The sequence below is a fragment of the Argopecten irradians genome, chromosome 2, assembly GCF_041381155.1.
Source record: "Argopecten irradians isolate NY chromosome 2, Ai_NY, whole genome shotgun sequence".
NCBI classification, from domain to species: domain Eukaryota; kingdom Metazoa; phylum Mollusca; class Bivalvia; order Pectinida; family Pectinidae; genus Argopecten; species Argopecten irradians.
The window spans coordinates 10,927,389-10,954,989 of NC_091135.1; the positions used below are offsets into that span (position 1 = coordinate 10,927,389).

General features: G+C 35.3%; 1 protein-coding gene across 1 annotated transcript; it reads left to right on the forward strand.

Annotated features, from left to right (window-relative positions):
* Nucleotides 1–11: 11 nt before the first annotated feature.
* On the forward strand, nt 12–27,601 carry LOC138314434 (cilia- and flagella-associated protein 69-like). The gene is made up of 23 exons (XM_069254759.1): nt 12–380; nt 1,083–1,145; nt 1,631–1,696; nt 2,138–2,324; nt 2,730–2,828; nt 3,256–3,329; nt 3,773–3,851; nt 4,268–4,445; nt 4,953–5,128; nt 5,863–5,984; nt 6,368–6,587; nt 7,385–7,549; nt 8,150–8,265; nt 8,527–8,645; nt 13,673–13,754; nt 18,366–18,696; nt 18,846–18,922; nt 19,246–19,443; nt 20,714–20,800; nt 22,866–22,930; nt 23,779–23,821; nt 26,199–26,340; nt 26,951–27,601. Exons 1-22 carry the CDS (start codon nt 249–251, stop codon nt 26,337–26,339), a joined length of 2,820 nt encoding a protein of 939 aa, XP_069110860.1. The 5' UTR covers nt 12–248; the 3' UTR covers nt 26,340; nt 26,951–27,601.

A 27,601-nucleotide genomic window follows, 5' to 3' on the forward strand; every position in this document is an offset into this window, starting at 1 on the left:
CCGTTATTGGTACATCCGGTTGTTTACCTAGCAACGAAGAGAAAATGGCGTCTTTAATGCCTCACGGAGAAGGCTGATTTGTTTTAAAAGTGACTTCTACCAATTAACGACGATAATATAGTAGTCATATCTACCATCATAAATAAGGGATACTTTTCTTCACATGTGTATCATTATTTTGTGATGTGTCGTGAAATGTTACATTTTAAACACATATAAGATTGACATTTTTCAACAGTAAACAAAACATGGCTGCCACACAAATGTATAACCCCACAGGGTTTTCTACAAACACCATGACTCAGGCGGTTACTTCAGACAAGCCTGTTATTCCTCTCGTAAAGCACATAATTACAGATGAAGAAATTGGACTTCTTAAGGTAGGCTACATCAATTTGATAATGAATAATATATTCTAAATAATTTATTAGAACAGTACACTGACAGTACCAAAAAATCAACCCAAACCCGGTTTCTCTGCTAGCATCGATTGCATTTCTAGTTTTTCGCATTGCTGGCACTATCAATGGTTTCTTGGCAACATTTTATAGATGTCATACTCTCTTTGCATATTAAAAAAATATACATGTAGATCTATATATTGCTTGTGGCTTCTTGACAGCATTTTATAAATGTCATACTCTCTTTGCATATTAAAAAATATACATGTAGATCTATATATTGCTTGCAGGCTATCTGCCAAAGAACCTCACAGATATGTTATCAAAGCTTAATGGTTAGAAAATAATTTGACTTTCAGTCAGGAATATGCTGTTTTCAGTTTTATTTTCTCATGCGACAGTTTATGCCAACAATGTTATAGCATATAAGAGATGCATTACAATCATCAGAAATATTAACATTCATATTTTGGGAGATTCATAAAAATACAGTAGATTTTTATATGACAAAATACACATGTCTTAAGATATAAAATTATAAAAAAAATCATAAAATAACAAAACATTATCCAAAGGGTGTTCTGACAACCATATTTGATCATCCATTCAGCTTACACAATTTAGTGAATTAAAGGAGGCTTCAGATTTTATATCGAAAATAAAATTGTGTACATATTTCAGGGTTCCAAGCTTCAACCAATCAACATGAACAGAGTTGTGAAGTTGCTGACGGATCCACATTCTGTAAGTCTTTTTATAAAGTCTATAGATGCCCAACTTTTATTTTCTTCCTAGATAATTATACATATACAGTGTACATGTATTTTTATAAGATGCTCCACTGCCCACAAATGGTATTAATAACCCTTTCAAAAACAGAAGCAGAAAAATTTGTATTTGTCTGCAGTTACAAAAGTTACTTTCTTTACACCATAACCACCATTTAAAAGTTTGAGCTTTCTCATTTGACTTTAGAGATAAAAATTCTGTGGCACTATGTCCGATATGGAATGAAGTGCCCCAAAAGCAAAATAAATTACTTCACCCCGGTATATTACTTTTCTTATGTAAATAAGCATATATATATACAATTAATTTGAATTAAATAATTGTTTAAATGGTGAGTATTGTTTATGCTCTGTCAGTAGTAGAGCATCTTCAACTAATAAAATCTAATTACATGTTACATTCTTAGGTTGCTATTGCTAACATATGTTTCTGTTTTCCAGGTGACGTTGTATGACCGTCACATCAATGCACTACAACGATTAGTGAGACACTATGAAAAGGGATTTGTATCCTTTTTTTCTTAATTGTACATGTACTAAATGTGCTATATGAAAATCAATCACTATTTGTAAAAAGTCTTTTTACTTTGTATGTCTCGCACTTTTTTTCAAGTTTCTATGAATATGTTTCCTCAGTAGATTTTGCAAATGATAAAATATAAAGATACAATCGAACCTGAAAACAACTTTACAGTCTTCTTTTTCTTGAGACTCTTTTGCAGTGTATTCCAGTGAGGTTACACTACAAAATCTGTACATGAACTAGTATGAGGCTATCATAAAATAAGCTAATCTCCTGCAACTTTCAAAATACATAAAATCACCGCAAATATGATAATATATAACCTCACTCACACAGGTCATCCTTAAATGCTTGAATATAGGCTATCAAACAACATTATAATGTTTTCAAAGAATTTCTGTATAATTCCTTGACCCAGTTTTCAGCCAATGAAGGATTTAGTACAGGTGTGTAAGGTCCTGAACGTGTGCTCAGACAAAACCCAGGAACGACCTATGTACGAGACGCTCATCTGCGATATTCTAAAGATCTGCAGCCTGCCGTTCCTGAAGGAGAAGTCATCCGATGAGCTCATCTACGAACAAATTGTAACGGAATCTGTGTCTCAACTTGGTACGATAGTAATATGTTGTAATCAGAAAAAATTATTTACACTTTATAAATACCTTTCTTTCATGATATTTAGATTTTCGTGCTAAATAATAGATGTGTTTATTGTGTGTACAGGTATTAATTATAACATATGTACATTTAGAAATATTGAATAATGTTAATTCATACTAATTCGATGCATAATTCATGTAAATATTATACATGTACCAAATAACTATAAATTTTTAGTTTATGTTGAGCTTAAGGTACCAACATATCCATTATTGTCAATTTTGTCATTCATATGAAATTGACTTTTATCTTGAAAAAGCATCTCTTTATAAAAATGTAACTCTTTGTGAAAATGAAACAAAAAAAAATCATTTAGATGTGTGTTGATTACAATGTTTGTATTTGTTTTTGTAGCTTATTTAATGAGAGTTCCAAGCAGAGATGTTAGAAAACAGATTTGTAAAACCTTAGTTAGCTTCTACTCCGAGAAACCGACATCTCAAGAACTACAAAGTAAGTGATATGCATATTCAATTGAGAAGTGTAAAAATTTGATCATAAAAATACCTTTTATCTAAACATCTTTGTGTTACTGATTTTAACTTTTTGAAATTCATCGCTTTGTTCATTTAAGAACCCTTTGACTTTGAAATATTAACTCACAGTAATCTGACAGTGGTGGAATGTAGTACTGTATTCAACCCAATAAGCACTTGTGCACTTAAAAATTGAAACAAATAAGGGGGTGCTTAATAGAAACAAATTTGGACTCGGCTTTCATAAAATATTCCACAAAGTAAGTCATAAATCAATTTTCTAAAGAAATCAGTAAGAAAACCAACAAAGTTTTCATATTTTCAGTCTGTATTTAATTCTGTTGGTATTCTAGCTATTTTGATAACTGTAGATTTCAAACATGATTTGAATTATTCTTTTACAGAACACAAACCTACTTCGATTTCTTATAACCAGAACATCATAGAGAATAGTGATGTCTCGGAGACGCTCGTAAAGGTTAGGAATTATGTGTCCCTGCATGAAGAATCATTTCAAACTGATGGTTATCATATTGTGAACGAGGAAATTAATGCGAGATGGGATTTATGCTTATTACACAAAAGTCTTTTCAGCACGAAAATTTCCTTTGCCAATGATTGATATTTTGTGTCTATCTGAAGCTAGGTTACAAAAGGTTAACGGTCATATTTATCGTGAAAATATCAACTTCACGAAATATTTACACTGTATACAAATCGTGAAACACTCATGAAAATATTCATGTTAACAGTATAATTTGACGGTCAAGAAAATTAATTATTTCATTTACTATTTAAATTAGAATTGAGAATTAATTCATAATTCATAATTCATATTGAAGTATTTCAAATTATTTGATAATATTTTTCAAATCATTAATATATTATTATCAGTTATTGATACATTTTTGTTGGTTTCAGTCGTTGGCCCTGCTAGAAAATGACATACAGATTAAACTTGCTGTTCTAGATGTTCTCCAACATTTCTCAAAAAATTCAGGTAAGGGACCAGGATCTGAGTTTTACTCACAGGTCTTTAATTTATTGAGTGGAATACGGTACCAAATCCATCAGTCAGTAAACGGAAAAATAGGTTGGAGGGGGTGGTCTTATTTGCAGACATTCCCCCCTGAGTCTGGAAATGTGTTAAAATAGGTTGGGGGGTTTATTTGTGGGAGGGGTGTTCTTTGCGGTGAAATACGGTATGTGGAAGCATTAAAAGTAAATTAAGATGACCATAACAATATAAGTGCTGACTAGTTTTGGACTTATCAACATATTGGTAAACCATCCACAGAATTCTACCGACCTCTGACCAGTCTCACAAACCAGCTATGCTTTCCTTACCATAAACTTTTTATTGTATCTGATCATGAGAAAAATAGAATAATACATTCCGTTGTTTTTGTTATGCAGCCAAAAACTGTGACCAGATGTTGAGAGTAGGTGCTGGAAATCGTATTTGTTCACGGATGACTGATGCTGACCCCAGTGGTCAGTTGTTGTTCCGCTCTGTTGACATTTTATGGAACCTACTAGAGTTTGGTGACCAGGGTCAACTCGCTACACAGCTGGACAACCTCAACTGTATCAAGTAAGTGACCGGCGCTGGTCAATCAGGATAAAATTATGATATCATACAGTCAGAGGTTTTAAGGATTGGTCTTCTTAGTTTCTTATTCCCATGCAGCATTGTCCGTTTTCAATTCAAATATGCAATGCTGATATTTGTTACTATTGATAAATATTTCACGAATCTTATGTATATAAATGTATATATTCCGTCTTTGCATGTTACAGAGTTAGCTCCCTTGCAGGTAGGTATCGATCGTTACATCATTATGTTATGAGTGCAATTCAAGTTGTTTTCTCCAAAAGGTATGACGTTACGCTCACAAACACATGATGTCACAATCAATACCTACCGGCAAGGGCAGATAACTCTGTAATAACTAAATACAGAATAATTTAAAGAAATACCATTTATTTGTGAAAAAAGCCATACACATATATTTGTTTTTCACCAGATCTGTCATTCCTAAATTTGTGTTGATTAAGGTGACTATACAATATTTAATATATGTACGGTATTTTTTTGTAGCCAATTGCGAGATGCTTTCATCTACCAGCTAACTCAAGGCTACAGCCATTACGACCGTCAGCTGAGGAACGATCTTCTTGTCATAGCAACAATGATCGCCACTAAATGTCCAAACGCGCCATTCGTGGAGACAGGATTTGCTAAACAGCTCACTCTCTTCGCTACATTCCAGGAAGGTAATGAGAAGTCTCGAGAAAAAAGGTGTTTGTCTCTGTTTAATTTAAAGTTATTCCCCTTTGATGAGGATTTAAAGGTCGATTAAATTAACTAACATTTCTTGAAAGTAATTTGACTACCGGTACCTTATTTTGATTTGTTTGTAAGTTTTTAAAATATAACCAATGAAATGATTTTTGTTAAAAATAAGATAATATTTAATAATACACAAATGAAAATTATATCTTGGGTTGCTCCCTGGTATTTGGACATTACCTCTTGAGGCCACATTGACAATATTGGGCTTACGAAGATGTCAGTATTAAGTCATAATTTGTTCTATCACATAACTGGCCTGTACAGCCATGTCATACGACCATGTCATAAATATCGTAAGACACATGTGATATAACACTATTATGACGTCAAAGGTAGTTTTGACGTCATAATATATATATGACGTTGCATGATTGTTTCAGTAGACAGAAATGTCATATAGAGACGAAATTTTTTATTTCTATTAATAAAAGTTATGTGATAAATAGAATCTTACACTCGTGACTATGTGATATGAGATTTATCAAACTCGTTAAATAATTTGATATGCCACTTTCCTAAAGGTTCGTGGCATATCAAATTATTGAACTCATGATAAATTTCATATCACATAGCCACTCGAGTATGATCCTCTATATATAGTACAGTATATAGCCTGGATTTTGGCAGAGCATGAACACATTATATTTGGTTACAGTGAAAAGTCACAACGCCTTAGTAAAACACTTGAAGTTGATGAAAAACCATGAAGACTTTGAACTGAAGAAACTCCTTTTTAACATCCTGGTCACCCTAAGTAAAGACAGAACAGCTGTTCCGGTAGGTACTCTCTAATAAAACGGTACTATCTCTTTATTCTTTCTATTATACTCACTTACTCAGATGGTAAAGTAAAATTTTTCTTCTCCATTTTCCATTTTGTTGCATACAAATTTCCCCATGTTTTTATTAGTTTCACTTTTGAATATATATAAACACATTTCATTAAACAGATATATTCCGTCTTTGCATATTACCCTTGTGGGTAGGTATTGATTGTTATGTCATTATTTTGTGATCGCAATTCACATCGTTTTCTCCTGAAAGTATGACGTTACACTCGCAAACACATGACGTCACAATCAATATCTAACCACAAGGGCAGATAACTCTGTAATATGCAAATACAGAATTGTAGACCAATACTTTGTTATTTTATTTAGGTTTTGTCGGAGGGCCACCTGATGTTGTCGTTGTTCAGTTTTGTACGAGCCAATGAGAACACCATGGGGCCTCGGGACTGGACATCTGCCCAGTTTGAGGAGGTACAGCTACACGCGATGTCATGTCTCTGTGCTCTGTGTCCACTGATGATTGAGGATTACATGACCTGCCAAGGAAGTACCAGGATTCTGTTACTGCTGGAATGGTGTGTCGGCAAAGGTAAACGTCATGTGACATTGAGTGTGATTACAACAGACAATGGTAAAGGTCACGTGAGATTGTAACAAAGGTAAAGGTCATATGAGATTGTAACAGACAATTGAGGTAAAGGTCACATGAGATTGAGTGTGATTCCAACAGACAATGGTAAAGGTCACGTGAGATTGTAACAAAGGTAAAGGTCATGTGAGATTGTAAAAGACAAATGTAAAGGTCACGTGAGATTGTAACAAAGGTAAAGGTCATGTGAGATTGTAAAAGACAAAGGTGAAGGTCATGTCAGATTGAAACAGACAAAGGTAAAGGTCACGTGATATTGTAACAGACAAAATATAATGTTAAAGGTCATGTGAGATTAAGTGTGATTATAACAATTGGCTGGTTTTGCCATGTCATACTGCCTTGTCATAAAATAGCATATGCCATGGTTTTGATATGATGTTATGATTCAAAATACACTCTTTACATTACTCCTCAGTGGAAAACCACTCCTCCAAGCCATTCAACCACCATACAGAAACTTACATGAGAGCTAGTTTTACACTTTATTGTAGTTCGATATGCCATAAGTTGCTGTAAATTATCAATTTATTGAACTTATTTGAGAAATTCTTTATATTTAGTTACACCGCCTATGTATAATATATCCTTATTACCCTCTATTACTGTGTTCTGTTACTCTGTAGTACAGGTATATCTGGGTATAGAGCTAATAAGCAAATTCTTTCAGGGATGAATCTCATTACTAAGTTATTGAAGAAACCCCAAGAATTCTGTTTGTGTTTGTTGTTTGACAGAGGACTTTGGTGGCCATGGTAACAGTATACATGGCACAGGTGGCCGTGGTAACAAGCGTGCCCAGATGCGACACTGTCTACGTTTGTTACGGAGCGTTGTGTCGACGGGTGATGAGGTTGTTATTCAGGATCTTGCTGACCAAGGAGCAATTAACCAGATCATAAGTAAGTATTTTATACAAAGGGAGGCTATTCCATTAAAGGGAGATAATCATAGCTACCTGGCAGCAAAAATATGATTCTATTCAAACTCTCAAACTACTATTTGAAGATCTGTTTAAATTCATGTGTTTTGTTAATTTCATTTAGAAAATCAAAGAGTTTAAGATACAGATTAGGTATGTGAGAATTTTCATGTCAATAAAATTGTAACTTATCTATCTTAAATTATTTCTCTAAATAAATATATCAAATCAAGAAAATGGTATATTTAGTAATTTTCTTTCCCTTGAAATTAAAATTGTTGGAGAACTTATAGAATGGTATTATAAGACTTCGTACTTTTTATTAAAAATGGTATTATAAGAATTCCAACTTTTTATTAATAGAATCGAAATAAGGTACTTTACGTATATGTAGTTATTTTAGTGTTTAATGTTGATGCAATAGTTTATTGTCACTTTTGTATTGTGATTAAAATAACATCATAAGTTTTAGAGTTGTCTCCCTTATGATGGTTTGTCTATTCTATGGACCCGATGCCAGGCCCAAACAAAGATTGTATGTTGTAAAACCTGATAAAAACTTATTTAATTCCTTTTTCAGCCATCTTGTCTAATGCCATCCGCAGCCAAAGCGAGGATGATGCCATTGATGTTGAGATGCAGTCGGACATGTTGTTGATCTTGTCGTGTTTGTGTGACGGAGACATGCACAGAAAAGTAGGTCAAGTCTGTCTTGATTAATGAACCTTCTATCCAACATGTCATAACAATAAATCTAAGTTTGAATTATAAAATTGTATTTTGGAGTCTTGGATGGCAAACATTAATAATTTACCTGTACTCAGCCTCATAGCTATGTACATTAATACAGTAAGATATACTTTAGCCACAAAACAATTGTTCATATAATTAAATTTGTCATCCCATCTCCTTCTGTCATAACTGTATCCTATAGTAGATATAAAATTACTGTAACAGGAGCTGTTTGGTACCAGTGGGGTAGATGTTACCATTCACTACCTAATGACAGACTCCAAACTTTTGGGCAGTGGGCTGGGACACCATCGTCTTCTTCTGGCCGCTGTAGACTGTGTGTGGTAAGTACAGTCAAACCTGTCTATAACAACCACTGAAGGGGAGACAGAAAAGTTGTCACTATAGTCAGGTTGCCTTTATAGACAGGCTTTGGGTTTCATGCCAACCAGTGAGCCAGTAGATATGATAGTGTACTGAAAATAACTAATGAAAAACAGTATACAAGAGATTTTGGTAAAGTCACACCTGTCTTGACAATCCTTAGAAGGATGACACCTGTCTATAACAAAACTTAGTAGGGTGACACCTGCCTATAAGAAACCTTAGTAGGGTGACACCTGTCTATAACAAACCTTAGTAGGGTGACACCTGTCTATAACAAACCTTAGTAAGGTGACACCTGTCTATAACAAACCTTAGTAGGGTGACACCTGTCTATAACAAACCTTAGTAGGCTGACACCTGTCTATAACAAACCTTAGTTGGGTGACACCTGTCTATAAGAAACCTTAGTAGGGTGACACCTGTCTATAACAAACCTTAGTAGGGTGACACCTGTCTATAACAAACCTTAGTAGGGTGACACCTGTCTATAACAAACCTTAGTAGGGTGACACCTGTCTATAACAAACCTTAGTAGGGTGACACCTGTCTATAACAAACCTTAGTAGGGTGACACCTGTCTATAACAAACCTTAGTAGGGTGACACCTGTCTATAACAAACCTTAGTAGGGTGACACCTGTCTATAACAAACCTTAGTAGGGTGCCACCTGTCTATAACAAACCTTTGTAGGGTGACACCTGTCTATAACAAACCTTAGTAGGGTGACACCTGTCTATAACAAACCTTAGTAGGGTGACACCTGTCTATAACAAACCTTAGTAGGGTGACACCTGTCTATAACAAACCTTAGTAGGGTGACACCTGTCTATAACAAACCTTAGTAGGGTGACACCTGTCTATAACAAACCTTAGTAGGGTGACACCTGTCTATAACAAACCTTAGTAGGGTGACACCTGTCTATAACAAACCTTAGTAGGGTGACACCTGTCTATAACAAACCTTAGTAGGGTGACACCTGTCTATAACAAACCTTAGTAGGGTGACACCTGTCTATAACAAACCTTAGTAGGGTGACACCTGTCTATAACAAACCTTAGTAGGGTGACACCTGTCTATAACAAACCTTAGTAGGGTGACACCTGTCTATAACAAACCTTAGTAGGGTGACACCTGTCTATAACAAACCTTAGTAGGGTGACACCTGTCTATAACAAACCTTAGTAGGGTGACACCTGTCTATAACAAACCTTAGTAGGGTGACACCTGTCTATAACAAACCTTAGTAGGGTGACACCTGTCTATAACAAACCTTTAGGTGACACCTGCATAACAACCTAGTAGGTGACACCTGTCTATAACAAACCTTAGTAGGTGTGACACCTGTCTATAACAAACCTTAGTAGGGTGACACCTGTCTATAACAAACCTTAGTAGGGTGACACCTGTCTATAACAAACCTTAGTAGGGTGACACCTGTCTATAACAAACCTTAGTAGGGTGACACCTGTCTATAACAAACCTTAGTAGGGTGACACCTGTCTATAACAAACCTAGTAGGTACCTGTCTAAACAAACCTTGTAGGTGACACCTGTCTATAACAAACCTTAGTAGGGTGACACCTGTCTATAACAAACCTTAGTAGGTGGTGAGTGACACCTGTCTATAACAAACCTTAGTAGGGTGACACCTGTCTATAACAAACCTTAGTAGGGTGACACCTGTCTATAACAAACCTTAGTAGGGTGACACCTGTCTATAACAAACCTTAGTAGGTGACACCTGTCTATAACAAACCTTAGTAGGTGACACCTGTCTATAACAAACCTTAGTAGGGTGACACCTGTCTATAACAAACCTTAGTAGGTGACACTGTCTATAACAAACTTAGTAGGGTGACACCTGTCTATAACAAACCTTAGTAGGGTGACACCTGTCTATAACAAACCTAGTAGGTGACACCTGTCTATAACAAACCTTAGTAGGTGACACCTGTCTATAACAAACCTTAGTAGGGTGACACCTGTCTATAACAAACCTTAATAGGGTGACACCTGTCTATAACAAACCTTAGTAGGGTGACACCTGTCTATAACAAACCTTAGTAGGGTGACACCTGTCTATAACAAACCTTAGTAGGGTGACACCTGTCTATAACAAACCTTAGTAGGGTGACACCTGTCTATAACAAACCTTAGTAGGGTGACACCTGTCTATAACAAACCTTAGTAGGGTGACACCTGTCTATAACAAACCTTAGTAGGGTGACACCTGTCTATAACAAACCTTAGTAGGGTGACACCTGTCTATAACAAACCTTAGTAGGGTGACACCTGTCTATAACAAACCTTAGTAGGGTGACACCTGTCTATAACAAACCTTAGTAGGGTGACACCTGTCTATAACAAACCTTAGTAGGGTGACACCTGTCTATAACAAACCTTAGTAGGGTGACACCTGTCTATAACAAACCTTAGTAGGGTGACACCTGTCTATAACAAACCTTAGTAGGGTGACACCTGTCTATAACAAACCTTAGTAGGGTGACACCTGTCTATAACAAACCTTAGTAGGGTGACACCTGTCTATAACAAACCTTAGTAGGGTGACACCTGTCTATAACAAACCTTAGTAGGGTGACACCTGTCTATAACAAACCTTAGTATGGGTGACACCTGTAGGTATAACAAACCTTAGTAGGGATGACACCTGTCTATAACAAACCTTAGTAGGGTGACACCTGTCTATAACAAACCTTAGTAGGGTGACACCTGTCTATAACAAACCTTAGTAGGGTGACACCTGTCTATAACAAACCTTAGTAGGGTGACACCTGTCTATAACAAACCTTAGTAGGGTGACACCTGTCTATAACAAACCTTAGTAGGGTGACACCTGTCTATAACAAACCTTAGTAGGGTGACACCTGTCTATAACAAACCTTAGTAGGGTGACACCTGTCTATAACAAACCTTAGTAGGGTGACACCTGTCTATAACAAACCTTAGTAGGGTGACACCTGTCTATAACAAACCTTAGTAGGGTGACACCTGTCTATAACAAACCTTAGTAGGGTGACACCTGTCTATAACAAACCTTAGTAAGGTGACACCTGTCTATAACAAACCTTAGTAGGGTGACACCTGTCTATAACAAACCTTAGTAGGGTGACACCTGTCTATAACAAACCTTAGTAGGGTGACACCTGTCTATAACAAACCTTAGTAGGGTGACACCTGTCTATAACAAACCTTAGTAGGGTGACACCTGTCTATAACAAACCTTAGTAGGTGACACCTGTCTATAACAAACCTTAGTAGGGTGACACCTGTCTATAACAAACCTTAGTAGGGTGACACCTGTCTATAACAAACCTTAGTAGGGTGACACCTGTCTATAACAAACCTTAGTAGGGTGACACCTGTCTATAACAAACCTTAGTAGGGTGACACCTGTCTATAACAAACCTATATAGTCAATTTCTGGTCAATTAAATACTCCTAACTCGATGGATTTCTCAAAGTTCACTTAGATCTAGGATTTTGTTCTTAATTACCGACAGGCAGTGTTATTTCCTTTTAGTGTATTTTTAGGGAATTTCATTGAACAAGTGCCATATAAACAAGCATGTTGAATTGTGGTGTTTAACAAATCAACTGGGGATATAAATCCTATGTTGTAAATATGTTAAAAAGATATTCCGTTCATTATACATCTGCCAACAGAAGTCTATGAGGCATGTTAATCTGCCCTAGAGATAGATTTTGAGATAGTATATGTTGTCAGTTGAGTGTTTGTTTGTGCCAGAAAGCTTATCAGGGCTTCCATTGTACTATTTAAGTTATGGCTGTCGATTGTGACCCGAACCACCTTATTCTTCACACAAAGTGAACACTTATTGGGTCCAGATGGCAGACGCACGTTTTTGGAAGCTGTGAGAATATTTGAGTATAAAGAATGCAGATGATACTCCTTATCATTACAGTGTTAATGTAACAAGAAATATAAAACCCATTCAGCGACAGCAGTGGGTGCCAATTCCACCCCACTGTCTCGGGATTTGAAAAATACTTATTCCCATTTCTTTGGAAGGAGTTTATATTTCACCAATCTTTCTGGTGTAGCTCCTTGCCATAGTGAATTAACCAACAACATACCACAAAAAATACTGAAAACCCTCTCTTGAAAAAAAGTGCCACTTTACAACTTAGCAGTTCTTTACTGTGAATACTTTAGGTGACTGTGACCTTGACCTTAAGGACAAAGGTCATATCAGTTTCACAATGGACTATTTTTTTTCAAACGTATTTTATTCATGTACTGTAGTTGCTAATATTCACGAGGGTTTTACTTTCGCTTGATTCGCGCATCTATCCAAAATCGCAAAATTTAATACCTTGCAAAATATCATGGTTTCAAGTATTATAGCCTGTCATAAGAATGGGAGTTTAAAAGGCTAGAAAGATATTTGGGAAAATTAAACCCTTGCAAATAAGTTCCAAAACAGTAAATCGAGAAAACTATACAGTTTGTAAACGAAGATGATGTTTACAATCATTTTCTCAGTATTTAAAGATGCTCCACCGCTGACAAATGGTATTTTTTTCACTATCAAAAACAGGAGCAGACGATTTAGTATTTTTCTAAAGTTACAAAAGTTACTTACTTTACACCATTACCACCATTGAAAAGTTTGAGCTTCTAATTTTACTTCAAGTAAAAAATATGAAAAATAATTAATTGCATCCCGAAAAAATTCCATGGCACTATATCCTATATGGAATGAAGTACTGATTGCGCATACACCAAAAGCAAAATAAATTATTTTTTGTGTTAATTAGACATATATACACACGATTAAACACCAATTATTGTTCAAATGATGAATATCATTTATGCTCTGTCGGGGGTGGAGCATCTTTAACCATTGCATGTTATTTACGTTTCTTTGATATGTAACCCTAACAACATGTATCATAATCATGTTCATTTTCAAAACAATGGTTTGTTTATCTTTTATACAGGTGTTCCATTGTCAACTGTTATGGAACAGAGGATTATTTCCTGGAGAAAGAAGGCGTGTTCCTATTGATAGATCTACTAGAGGTAAGATCAACCCTAAACCCCTTTTTACTTTTCTACTCCATGCCCTTTTTGTGCATACCCATCTCTTAAACTTGCTCTCCCCTTCCTTAATTGAACCCCTACAATTAACCTCATCCCTAAATTAAAAACCCTTCATAACATCCCATCCCTCTAAGTATCATTCTCTCCCTCCATCCCATCCCTTAGTTACGATCATCTCTGTCCATTCCATCCCTTCAATCAAAACCCCTCCCTCCACCCCATCCCTTAGTTACAATCACCTCTGTCCATGCCATCCCTTCAATCAAAACCCCTCCCTCCACCCCATCCCTTAGTTACAATCACCTCTGTCCATGCCATCCCTTCAATCAAAACCCCTCCCTCCACCCCATCCCTTAGTTACAATCACCTCTGTCCATGCCATCCCTTCAATCAAAACCCCTCCCTCTATCCTATTGGCTTTTAAATAACACTGACATTAGCCACACTGGCGTGGATCAGGAGGATATTGGAATTCGACCTTGGATATTTATTGGTCACTTGTACTGTACATTGCCAAACCAAGACAGGCTGTGGTTGATTGACATAAAGCATTTTATACCTTGATAACAGAAATTATGTTGCAACATTACAATAACATTTTGTGGTTAAAGGCATAAGATATTTTATACTCGTCCTCCACTGGCTCTCCACCTCTTGGTCACTTTGTCCAGAGAGTTAAGGTGTCTGACATTTTACCACTGGCCCTTCACCTCTTGGTCACTTTGTCCAGAGGGTTCAGGTGTCTGACATTTTACCACTGGCTTTCCACCCCTTGGTCACTTTGTCCAGAGAGTTAAGGTGTCTGACATTTTACCACTGGCCCTTCACCTCTTGGTCACTTTGTCCAGAGAGTTAAGGTGTCTGACATTTTACCACTGGCCCTCCACCTCTTGGTCACTTTGTCCAGAGAGTTAAGGTGTCTGACATTTTACCACTAGCCCTCCACCTCTTGGTCACTGTGTCCAGAGAGTTAAGGTGTCTGAGATTTTACCACTGGCCCTTCACCTCTTGGTCACTTTGTACAGAGAGTTAAAGGTGTCTGACATTTTACCACTAGCCCTCCACCTCTTGGTCACTGTGACCAGAGAGTTAAGGTGTCTGACATTTTACCACTAGCCCTCCACCTCTTGGTCACTGTGACCAGAGAGTTAAGGTGTCTGATATTTTACCACTGGCCCTCCACCTCTTGGTCACTGTGACCAGAGAGTTAAGGTGTCTGACATTTTACCACTGGCCCTCCACCCCTTGGTCACTGTGTCCAGAGAGTTAAGGTGTCTGACATTTTACCACTGGCCCTTCACCTCTTGGTCACTGTGACCAGAGAGTTAAGGTGTCTGACATTTTACCACTGGCCCTCCACCTCTTGGTCACTGTGATCAGAGAGTTAAGGTGTCTGACATTTTACCACTGGCCCTCCACCTCTTGGTCACTTTGTCCAGAGAGTTAAGGTGTCTGACATTTTACCACTGGCCCTCCACCTCTTGGTCACTTTGTCCAGAGAGTTAAGGTGTCTGACATTTTACCACTAGCCCTCCACCTCTTGGTCACTTTGTCCAGAGAGTTAAGGTGTCTGACATTTTACCACTAGCCCTCCACCTCTTGGTCACTGTGACCAGAGAGTTAAGGTGTCTGACATTTTACCACTAGCCCTTCACCTCTTGGTCACTGTGACCAGAGAGTTAAGGTGTCTGACATTTTACCACTGGCCCTCCACCTCTTGGTCACTTTGTCCAGAGAGTTCAGGTGTCTGACATTTTACCACTGGCCCTTCACCTCTTGGTCACTTTGTCCAGAGAGTTCAGGTGTCTGACATTTTACCACTGGCCCTCCACCCCTTGGTCACTTTGTCCAGAGAGTTAAGGTGTCTGACATTTTACCACTAGCCCTTCACCTCTTGGTCACTTTGTCCAGAGAGTTAAGGTGTCTGACATTTTACCACTGGCCCTCCACCTCTTGGTCACTTTGTCCAGAGAGTTAAGATGTCTGACATTTTACCACTAGCCCTCCACCTCTTGGTCACTGTGACCCAGAGAGTTAAGGTGTCTGACATTTTACCACTAGCCCTCCACCTCTTAGTCACTGTGACCAGAGAGTTCAGGTGTCTGACATTTTACCACTAGCCCTCCACCTCTTGGTCACTGTGTCCAGAGAGTTAAGGTGTCTGACATTTTACCACTAGCCCTCCACCTCTTGGTCACTGTGTCCAGAGAGTTAAGGTGTCTGACATTTTACCACTGGCCCTTCACCTCTTGGTCACTTTGTCCAGAGGGTTCAGGTGTCTGACATTTTACCACTGGCTTTCCACCCCTTGGTCACTTTGTCCAGAGAGTTAAGGTGTCTGACATTTTACCACTAGCCCTCCACCTCTTGGTCACTTTGTCCAGAGAGTTAAGGTGTCTGACATTTTACCACTAGCCCTCCACCTCTTGGTCACTGTGACCAGAGAGTTAAGGTGTCTGACATTTTACCACTAGCCCTCCACCCCTTCGCCCTAGATATTTTAGTATCCACATAGGCCACTTGCTAGACGCTGACCATCGATGGGTTTTCTCTGTATATTCCAAACTTTTTTCCACCATCAAGGCACGCAAACCCTATAAAAACCTAAAGGTTGCTCTTAAAATTAATGAGAGCTTGACATAATTGATTTAAGTAAGTGATAAAAAAACAGGGAGATTGCAGTGTAATTTGCAGATGATGATTGATATCCCCAGTGTTGTAGGAACTCTATCAGACACTCGGCAGCATGCTAACGATTAACTCTGATATCACTCAACATTCATAATCAAATGCTTATTGATTTAACTTGACAGTTGACAGAATTAAATATCAAATGCTCAAAGCTGATGTTTGGCGAAAGAGAGAAAAACAGATTGTTTGTTTGTGAAGTAGTAAATGACTGTCCTATTTCATTAACTTTAAATCCATACCATATTAACTGTAATTTATCTTAAGGAACTTTCAAACTTGATTTCAAATGGAATGTTTAGTAGGGTTATAAACAAGATCTGCACCAACGATGTGGTTTTTTTCTTCAACGGAGTACTGTGTACTTTAGTGTTCTCAAAAATTCATTTATAGAGTATCCATTTGAACCCTTTTTACCTGTAGGTATGTCCTAAGACTATTATTTGTTTATGCCTTTATCCTATTTACCTGTAGATGTGTCCCAAGTCTATTATTGGGTTATGCCTTTATCTATTTACCTGAAGGTGTGTCCTAAGTCTATTATTTGTTTATGCCTTTATCTATTTACCTATAGGTGTGTCCTAAGTCTATTATTGGTTTATGCCTTTATCTATTTACCTGTAGTTGTGTCCTAAGTCTATTATTGGTTTATGCCTTTATCTATTTACCTGTAGGTATGTCCTTTATCTATGATTGGTTTATGCCTTTATCTATTTACCTGTAGTTGTGTCCTAAATCTATGATTGGTTTATGCCTTTATCTATTTACCTGTAGGTATGTCCTTTATCTATTATTGGTTTATGTTTTTATCTATTTACCTGTAGTTGTGTCCTAAGTCTATTATTGGTTTATGCCTTTATCTATTTACCTGTAGTTGTGTCCTAAGTCTATTATTGGTTTATGCCTTTATCTATTTACCTGTAGGTATGTCCTTTATCTATTATTGGTTTATGCCTTTATCTATTTACCTGTAGGTATGTCCTTTATCTATTATTGGTTTATGCCTTTATCTATTTACCTGTAGGTTTATCATAAATCTATGATTGGTTTATGCCTTTATCTATTTACCTGTAGTTGTGTCCTAAGTCTATTATTGGTTTATGCCTTTATCTATTTACCTGTAGTTGTGTCCTAAGTCTATTATTGGTTTATGCCTTTATCTATTTACCTGTAGTTGTGTCCTAAGTCTATCATTGGTTTATGTTTTTATCTATTTACCTGTAGTTGTGTCCTAAGTCTATTATTGGTTTATGCCTTTATCTATTTACCTGAAGGTGTGTCCTAAGTCTATTATTAGTTTATGCCTTTATCTATTTACCTGTAGTTGTGTCCTAAGTCTATTATTGGGTTATGCCTTTATCTATTTACCTGTAGTTGTGTCCTAAGTCTATTATTGGTTGATGCCTTTATCTATTTACCTGTAGTTGTGTCCTAAGTCTATTATTGGTTTACGCCTTTATCCTATTTACCTGTAGATGTGTCCTAAGTCTATTATTGGGTTATGCCTTTATCTATTTACCTGAAGGTGTGTCCTAAGTCTATTATTAGTTTATGCCTTTATCTATTTACCTATAGGTGTGTCCTAAGTCTATTATTGGTTTATGCCTTTATCTATTTACCTGTAGTTGTGTCCTAAGTCTATTATTGGTTTATGCCTTTATCTATTTACCTGTAGTTGTGTCCTAAGTCTATTATTGGTTTATGCCTTTATCTATTTACCTGTAGGTGTGTCCTAAGTCTATTATTGGTTTATGCCTTTATCTATTTACCTATAGGTATGTCCTTTATCTATTTACCTGTAGGTATGTCCTTTATCTATGATTGGTTTATGTCTTTATCTATTTACCTGTAGGTATATCTTAAATCTATGATTGGTTTATGCCTTTATCTATTTACCTGTAGGTGTGTCCTAAGAACATGCATAACCTGATCCTGGGCTGTCTATTGGACCTGTGTGAGAACCCTAAGACCATCCATCACGTCCTCACCTGGCGTGGAAAAGATAACGCCTCTGCCCCACATCTGTTCTGTGACATCTTCCGTAACGAGGAGCGTGAGCTTGGTGTAAGGCGGACTAAGGATGGTGCCATCATGGACCACACAAGGCCTCTGATGGGCGTCCTACAGGAGAAACAAGGAGTTATTCCACAGCCAGCCTCCAACCCCAGCCAGGCTATAGTGGACGTGTCCGAAAATATGAGGGCCAAAATCTACTCCATCTTCTGTAAAATCGGTGAGAACATTTTGTTTATACTGATTGATTTTATATCAATCTTCTTGAATTTTCTCTTTAATTTCACTGGCCACTCCTTGGTAATCTCTATCTGTTCTCACTGACCATTGGTCAAGCCTCGGTTACATATCAATATTTTTATATTTCAGGGTTTACTGACCTACCTGGTCTGACTGTTGATGACCATGTGACCTTGACTGTCGTGGAGAAATACCTGGACTTTAAGGTAACACATATCTTTATTTCTAAAATATGTGTACCCTTTAATTTCTCAATCATCATTTTCACCCAAATTGGTTATATCTTATATCTTACATTTTTAATCTTTATGAGGGGACTTTGGTACTAGGAATAATCTAAACTTACAGAAAATCATCTAATCATCATTGTGTAAAGAATATTTAACAAAGGTCTTTGTATGTTCCAAAACCTGTAACTCATTCACCCCTGAAATTTCATATTGGACTGGTCCAGTCTTTGATTCAGAAGAGCTTAAATGTATCTATAGGGATGAATGAATGAAAATAATACTTCTTTATGTAATAATAGATGGGAGAGGTGTGGAATGAAGTGATTGCAGAACTGAGTGAGGAACAGGTTCGACCTGTGACACCTGACCTTGAGGCCATAGAGGCCATCTCCAGGGCGATAGAGGAGCGTGTCCACATTGTGTCCGGGACACAACAGGAGCTACTGGAGGCCCAACAGAATCAAGATGTCCTCGACGAACAGGAGTTCTATGCTGAGGTGAGTGCTAGGTATCAAGTATTCCGTCTTTGCATATTACAGAGTAAGCTCCCTTGCATGGAGGTATCGATTGTTACGTTATTTTGTGAGCAGAATTCACGTTGATTTCTCCAAAAAGTATGATGTTACGCTTGCAAACACACGACATCACAATCAATACCTACCCGCAAGGGCAGATAACTCTGTAATATTCTACAAGATCTAGATAGGTCTGGTCGTTCTACAAGATCTAGAGAGACAGGGCCAAATATTCCAGTTATTAGATATCCAGAATCCTACTTCTGCGGAAATAAAAGGATTTTGTGCATTTTTATCCAAAAAAAACCAACACTGAAAATGGTGAAATAGTGATGAATAATCTTTAGGACTGGCCCCTTACAGGCCAAACCACTTACCATGTAATACCATACAAGCTAGATATGAATTCAAATTCAAATTATTTTATTGCATTTAGTTTTTCAACTTATTTGCACAAATATATGAATATCATACAAATATAATTGGCATACTTATACAAACATACGCACTGCACATATGCAGAGGAGAATGGATCGGAATTCAGTTTAAATCTTGTGTAAATCTAATGTAATATCCTTTTGTTCAACACAATCCAATAAAAACCAAATATCTTTTATGAAATCTGAAACATCTCAAGAAATTTCTGATGTCCATGTTGTGACTTATACCAATATAATAGGCTTAGTAATCTATTAATATCACTAAAGCCTGCAGTATTATTATTTCTTTATTCTGATGTTTGTCATTATTATCCATGGCTGTAGAATCCGAAGAATGTGTTACATGAGGTTTTTGGATTGATAGACATTGCTTTTCAACTTATCTTGGTGTTTGATCACCCTTCCACCTCTGGGTCACGAGTTTGAATCCCATGTGGGGCAGTTGCCAGATATTGACCACTGGTTGGTGGTTTTTCTATGGGTACTCCAGCTTTCCTCCACCAATAAACCTGTCATACCCTTACATGATCATGGCTGTTAATAGGTGTTTATCAGAAATATCTCTTTGCATTAAAAGTTTGTTTTGAGCTCTCACCGGTTTTGTTTTGGTCTTATCCTGAACAAGGATATCAAAATTATTAGGAATAAGGATATTGCATGGATTTTGGGCATCACATTAAGCAAAAATATATTTTTCACACCTTTGAACTAATGTTTATGAAAAAGAAGCTCAGAGAACATTATTAAAATACACTAACATTAAATGAATTTGTTTCCTTGGTGTTTCATTGAATTTCACGATTGTTTGACAGATCCGCGAGAACCACAGGCAAAAGGAGAAGGCCATGAATGACTTTGCTGACTATGTTGCCAGGACTTCAAACTTTGCCCTCTTGAAGGTCAGTGTCTTCAATTCAAGGTCAAATTATAATTTGACATGTTTGTTTATTTGAAAAATAAAAATCATTTAAAAGTCAAAAGTATCATAACAATATTAATCAGGTAGGTGAATTCAAATGGTAAAATTTATCAGCATTTGAATCCAAAAAGTCTAGTTTATCAGATGAATTCAAAAAGTCAAGTTTATCAGCAAATGAATTCAAAAAGTCTAGTCTATCAGCATATGAATTAAAAAGTCAAGTTTATCAGCAAATGAATTCAAAAAGTCAAGTTTATCATCATATGAATTAAAAAAAATCAAGTTTATTAGCATATGAATTCAAAAAGTCAAGTTTGTTGAAAATTTTAGGAAAATACATCATACACTAGGGTTGAAATGGGTGATGTCAACACTCACTTTATCTTATACTTACCTAGTATACATTTCTCTTGGTGTTTTTCCGTATAGCTATGACAGACTATGGTATTAGAATCATATTTCATCCATTTCTAGATGATAAATCGAGACTAATGTATGGAGATTGTAAAGGTGTGATATATTGATCATGAGGCTGTGACAAGTATTTATTTTTGTGTCTGAAGAAGTTCTTATTTCCTGTCATAGCACTGTGCTTAATGATTTTTATGCTATCAAATTTTATGATTCTGAAAAACTTGCATAAAAATCTTCCATTCTGAATAAAACTTCAATGAAATTGACATGTTGTGAGTAAATGTGTTGCCTAAGCTATATTCCCATACACTCTTGTACTTATGACTCATAGCAAACATTCAACTGTCCCAGATCTCTTATACAATCCTTCCTCACCTGTCTGTTACAATGGTATAAACTAGACAAATACATGGACTATTCTATTTCTACCTCAGAGGGATGCAAAAAAATTTATGACAACAAATAAGATGTAATTTGAATTAAGTCCTGTTATGGTAACGTAATCACGCCCTTGAAGTCAACAGATCGCCGGCTACATACTTACTAATCCTCTTGAGGAGCGTGTTTACCATCGAGAGCTTATTAGGTTGGAAGATAGACTTTCTCTTCTGTGTTCCTGTTAAACTGATTGTGGTGAAAATATCTAATATATTGATTGATTATATATTAACAACTGTTTTCACTGTAAAAAAGCCAGGTTTTCATCCATTATTTATTTACAGCAATAATTTGATTTAACAAGTAGGCTAGAACAAAGTTACATTCAGTAGTTTGGCATTTATTGTTTTTTATTTGTTTTTTTACTATTACAATTTTTAATGGAACAATTCGACTTATAAATATATTAACATTCTTAAATCAGGCAAGGCATATTCAATCCCCATTGCATGATTGTAAGAGGCAATTGAATTTGGAAATTTTTCCTTTTTTTTTTTAATAAATTCTTTCTTTTTCCTGATTTCTCTATATGGCCTTTATTAAGTTGAGTTACCGTATTTGCCGTAGTTAACACCCCTCCCCTTTTCTGGAGAAGGGGTTGAAATTGTGTAAATACCACCTCACATAGATTTAACTAGGTTAACAATATACATCAGCAGTTTATCCCATAGTTCAAGAATTTGAGATTCTTTTACTTGTGAATCACTGCATAATGATATGTCTCAAAGTTTAAAATATATATATTGTATGTGTACTATAACAGATAATTTGTCATAAGTACAGAAAGAATTAAAATATGGCTGCAATTTTTTCATTCAAAACTTAAATTTTAGTTCACTAATGAGCGCCCCCTTTGTTACAATTTTTTAAGAGCCCTGGGCCATAATTACAGCGAATACGATAATTGACTTATTACAAATGCTTATAGAGTTCTGTCCCCTGGATTTATCTACTATGGCTGAACTTTGACTGTGGCGTTGTATCTCAGTGTATTATTACTATAAGCTCATGCAATTCAAATATACAATATATTGTATTGATTCTTATTCTTGATTGTGACTTCACCTAACCTTGACCTATCGAACCTTGACCTGGATTTGTTTCAGTAATTATAGCTAGCTTTGTTATGTCCTATTTGAGTTCAGATTATATTTCTATTTTATGTTATATTATTTTTTTTTATTTTGTATCAGGCTGCTGGTGATAGACAGGAACTCTCTATCGAAGCCTCAAGGCTACAGACCAAGTACAAAGAAAGGTAAGAAACATATCTACCCCTAGAAATAAATTTCAACTCTTCTAATTTAAGCCTGGAACATTCCAATGGGATATTTTAGGGGTGAATTAGTTACTTTTAAAATAGTTAAGATTATTTCCATTGCTTTGTCTTTTGTTTTTGTTCTTTTTTTAAATCATCAAAATATAATTTTAATTTTAATTCAAATTGATTAATTTTTCAATTAATTTCATGAAATAATAAAGCACAAAAAATAATTCTATCAAGAAATCCTCAATTCACTTACTATTTAACCAATATGAAAAACAGTAACCTTTTTGTCAAAAATTTAGAATTCCATGTCAAATTGGATAAAAAATTTCTGTCCTTGACTACAAATTATTTAAAAACCATTTTAACTTAATTTATACAATGAATTTCGCATAATGAAATAGATAAATTCACTGCCCTTTTTTAAGCATTAATTCTATCTATTAAAATGTTAAAGTTGTAAAGGATTCTTTTTTGTATTTTAAAGTATTCTTATTGTATTTTCAAGGTAAAATAATTTTGGCTTTTGAAAAGCAGCTTTTTTCATCCATATATTCTGAAATTGACTTGGATTGTTAAAATTTCAATATTCCCCCAAATTTGGCTTTAAAAAAAATGGTTGACACAGCTTTTCTCATCCATATATTCTAAAATTAACTTGGCTTTTTAAAATTTCAATTTCCCCAGAATTTGGCTTTTGAAAAATATGATGAAAGCAGCTTTTTTCATCCATATATATTCTGAAATTGACTTGGATTGTTAAAGGGTAATGAAGGAAGTACTGGAAGTAAAACGTTAGTGAGAAATTGTAGTTTCTATTGATCATTTGTTTGTTACAGTGAGACCTTCCACAGTACTGACCTTAAGGCACTCCACACGACGGTACGTATATATACCAATTACACACTGAGTCATCGTCGCCACATATGTACATCAAATATTACACCTAAGTCATTAATAATTACAACATAACAAAGGATAATAAATTTTTAATGAATTAATTAATAAATGCAATTAATAAATATGTTGTTTGTTACGCACTAAAGTGGTGTTTTTTCTTGTTACATGATTATTTCAGGAAAAAATCCCTTGAAAATCAATGGCATTTCAAATTTTATTTCATAAAAAAGTCTGATAAATAAATTATAAGCATTGATGGTGTTTTTTTCTTTAATTCAAAAGAGAGTTTGTTTGCAAAATTTAATAAGAATCCACTATAGATATTCACACAAATTTTCGAACAAATATATTTTCATTCCCTAAAATTCGAAAAATGGTGACAAAAATGCTTAAAAAATGACATGTTCTCAAATGCCAACATATAACAAAACAGAAAATCAAAATTAAATAATGCTACCAATAGTTACCAATTAATACATACCATGAATTAAGCCAACAATTGTAACAATACATCTTTGGAATATCAAATATTAAATACTACCTTGTCATCAAACATAACAATAGAAAAATGGTGTTTCAAATATAACATGATGCATTGTCATTAAATATGATAATACAACCATGGGATATCAAATATTTCATAGCAACATGACATCAATTAATATGATACAACAGATCATCAATTATGAACCAACGAAGGCATCAGATATAAAAATACAGAAATCACCAAATAAGCATTTGCATGGCTAAAACGGAACAAGATATAATCTTAGAGTATAGGCTTATCTTACAAATACAAAATATTACATTGCAGTCATACACTACATTGTATAGATCATCAAATATCACATTACAGTCATACACTACATTGTATAGATCATCAAATATCACATTACAGTCATACATTACATTGTATAGATTAGTACATAATATACACACATCATACAACATTGTATAGTCCAATATACATTACATTTATTAGACATCAAATATACATTACATACATTACAGACAAATATTACATTACAGTGACTCATACATTAAATTGTATAGATCGTCAAAAAATTACATTACAGTCATACACTACATTGTATAGATCGTCAAAAAATTACATTACATCATACATTACATTGTATAGATCATCAAATATTACATTACAGTCATACATTACATTGTATAGATCGTCAAATATTATATTACAGTCATACGCTACATTGTATAGATTGTCAAATATTACATTAGCCATACGCTACATTGTATAGATCGCAAAATATTACAAAGCAAAATATTTAACTTTGTCATCCATATCTCTATTAATATTATACAACATAGATTGATATTATAAATCAAGCTTCAAGGTATGTTACCATATAAACCAAATGACTAAATGAATCAAATATCGAAAAATTAAAATGGAAAGGCGCGAATGATAGGTTACTTCCATATTCTTTTTATCATATTTGCCAGAATCTTCATTGGTATTTGTACGTATGCGAATCTTTCAGCAGACCTTGAGAACACACCATATCTCCGATTTCTATAGCTGACAAAAATAATATCTGAAAGGTCTTCTCGTGTTATGTCGAGATCTTCACAGTTCTCGGTTCCAATTGAAGCGTCAAAGGGACTTCCTATCATCGTCTCATAAAATACCAGCGGGGTCAGGGACTTATTGATTTGTTTTAGGAATGATTGAAACGGGAACTCAATGTTTCTATATGTAGTAGTATGTACGCACTTCAATCTATGAGGATCTGTCTTATAGGATTTGCTATGTAGGTTTATTTGCTTTTAGTTTTTCATACAGTGGTAAATGACGCATCGGCAATAAAAAAAAACCCTGATCACTCTATGACTGTGACATGATTGTTTATAGCTTGTTCACCGGAAACCAATTCTACAAAAAAAAGTATATCGTTTTATTATTTTAACATCGGTATCTATTATTGAAAAAACTAACCTTGTTGAACTTATCTTTCGAGTCACCACTACCAAGCCATGTAAGGCAGTTGCCATCAGCGAAATGGGTTCTCCCTTTGGAAATACAAAATTTTCTCTGCTCCTCAAATTTTTTAAATGACCATGACCTTAAAAGCTATGACAAGGGCATATAACATTATAGTTTTCCAGACTCTAACATCATATAAATGTATGCCAATTGTTTCTCTTTGATAAATACCACTTTCGTCATCGAGCTATAGCAAGAAATGGAATTATTGTGCCATATACAGTTTTTTGGTTGTCTATTATCGATATATTTTACTCTTAGCACCATGGACATTCATAGAAGTACGCAACACGGAGACTCGTGCACTTTTATTTATATTATGAATTTTGAATATGAATTTTTTTATTTTAGACTTTCAGTGGACGAAACATTGCCGTCGAAAGTACGTCCCACAAACTCACAGGAGGGCCTCTGAACAAATATGATCCTAAAACGGGAACGTTACGCGAGAGGAAGTTCATCAAGCAACTAACAAACATCAGTGCTAAATAAGGTATATAACATCAGTGCTAAATAAGGTATATAACATCAGTGCTAAATAAGGTATATAACATCAATGCTTCCCTTTGGATATCACTCTGTGTCCATCTATCCTTTCCATAAATACCGTTTATTGACGCAAGTCCAAAATTTCGTTATTTTTAGTTAAAATACGACCTGTTTATTCAAAATATGATCTGTTTCATTTTTTGCGACTACGCCAATTGTCAGCTAAACAGCGATAACGAATGATGATCATGGAAACATGGGGCTTTACAGGTGTACTGTTTTACAGTAGTATCACAAAGACTTTGAATCAAAGTGCAGTCTTTTCAATGAAAGGAACATCGTAATGGTATATATAAGAAATCATTGGTTCAGGCCGTGCGATATGACCCAAATAATCTGAAGATGGATACTCTCTTTTATTACTTTTTTTTCTCTCATAAATTTCCAAACTGATGAATTATAATAGTAGGCAGATCGCTTCTACTTATATTCAGTCAAAGTAAAATAACTTTCATTCGTTTTATTTATAAGCAATTCTCTTTAAAACATCTGATAATTTGAAACTTACCTGTTTTTCTGATCTGTGTGTAAATCGTTTTGTTTTGTATTGTCAGCTGCTGAGATCACGTGAGAAGAAAGATAAGGACATGGCTTTGGTGTTCTGATTCATTGGGGCAGAATTCTACTGTAGTGACTAACGCTCCTGAGTATCTGTTACATTACCACATGGAAACCGTTCATCTACTTGGATTTTACCCAAACATGCCGCTCACTTTCTATATTGCAAACGTTTTCTTCATCGCAAAATATTATGTGGCGACCTGTATGATTGAGAACAGAATGGTAGAAAAAAAAACATGAAGGTATCTCAATCCCAACTTTGTTGTTATTATACTGGAACACCTATACAATTGTATGCACAAGAGAAAAATATTAGAAAAATGGGAAACTTTGCTAGCCTCACCTTTTTGGTTTTGCTTGGGGTTATGATGGAAAGATTCGTGCGGTCAAGAATAAATGTAACAAAATGGAAACTCGCCATGTATGATTTTTAAGTTATACAGGATGTCAAGATGGAATGCACTTTAAAGTACTTATTTTTCACTTCATATTCTGTAAAACAATGAAAATGAGTGTAAATGAGTTTAATCTGTTTTTAATGATATTTACAGATTTATTCTAATTAGATCTTTTTTTGTATAAAATAATGTAAAACGTCTGGAATATGTGTACCTCTAATTTAAATAAAACTGTGATAGAGATGA

What these genes read in the sequence shown, in the direction of transcription:
- LOC138314434 (XM_069254759.1), top strand. Translation starts at nt 249, where the DNA reads ATGGCTGCCACACAAATGTATAACCCCACAGGGTTTTCTACAAACACC. An exon ending in CTTCGCTACATTCCAGGAAG is followed by an intron (nt 5,129 to 5,862) that starts GTAATGAGAAGT and finishes ATTTGGTTACAG; the next exon opens with TGAAAAGTCACAACGCCTTA. An exon ending in ACGGAGACATGCACAGAAAA is followed by an intron (nt 8,266 to 8,526) that starts GTAGGTCAAGTC and finishes TTACTGTAACAG; the next exon opens with GAGCTGTTTGGTACCAGTGG.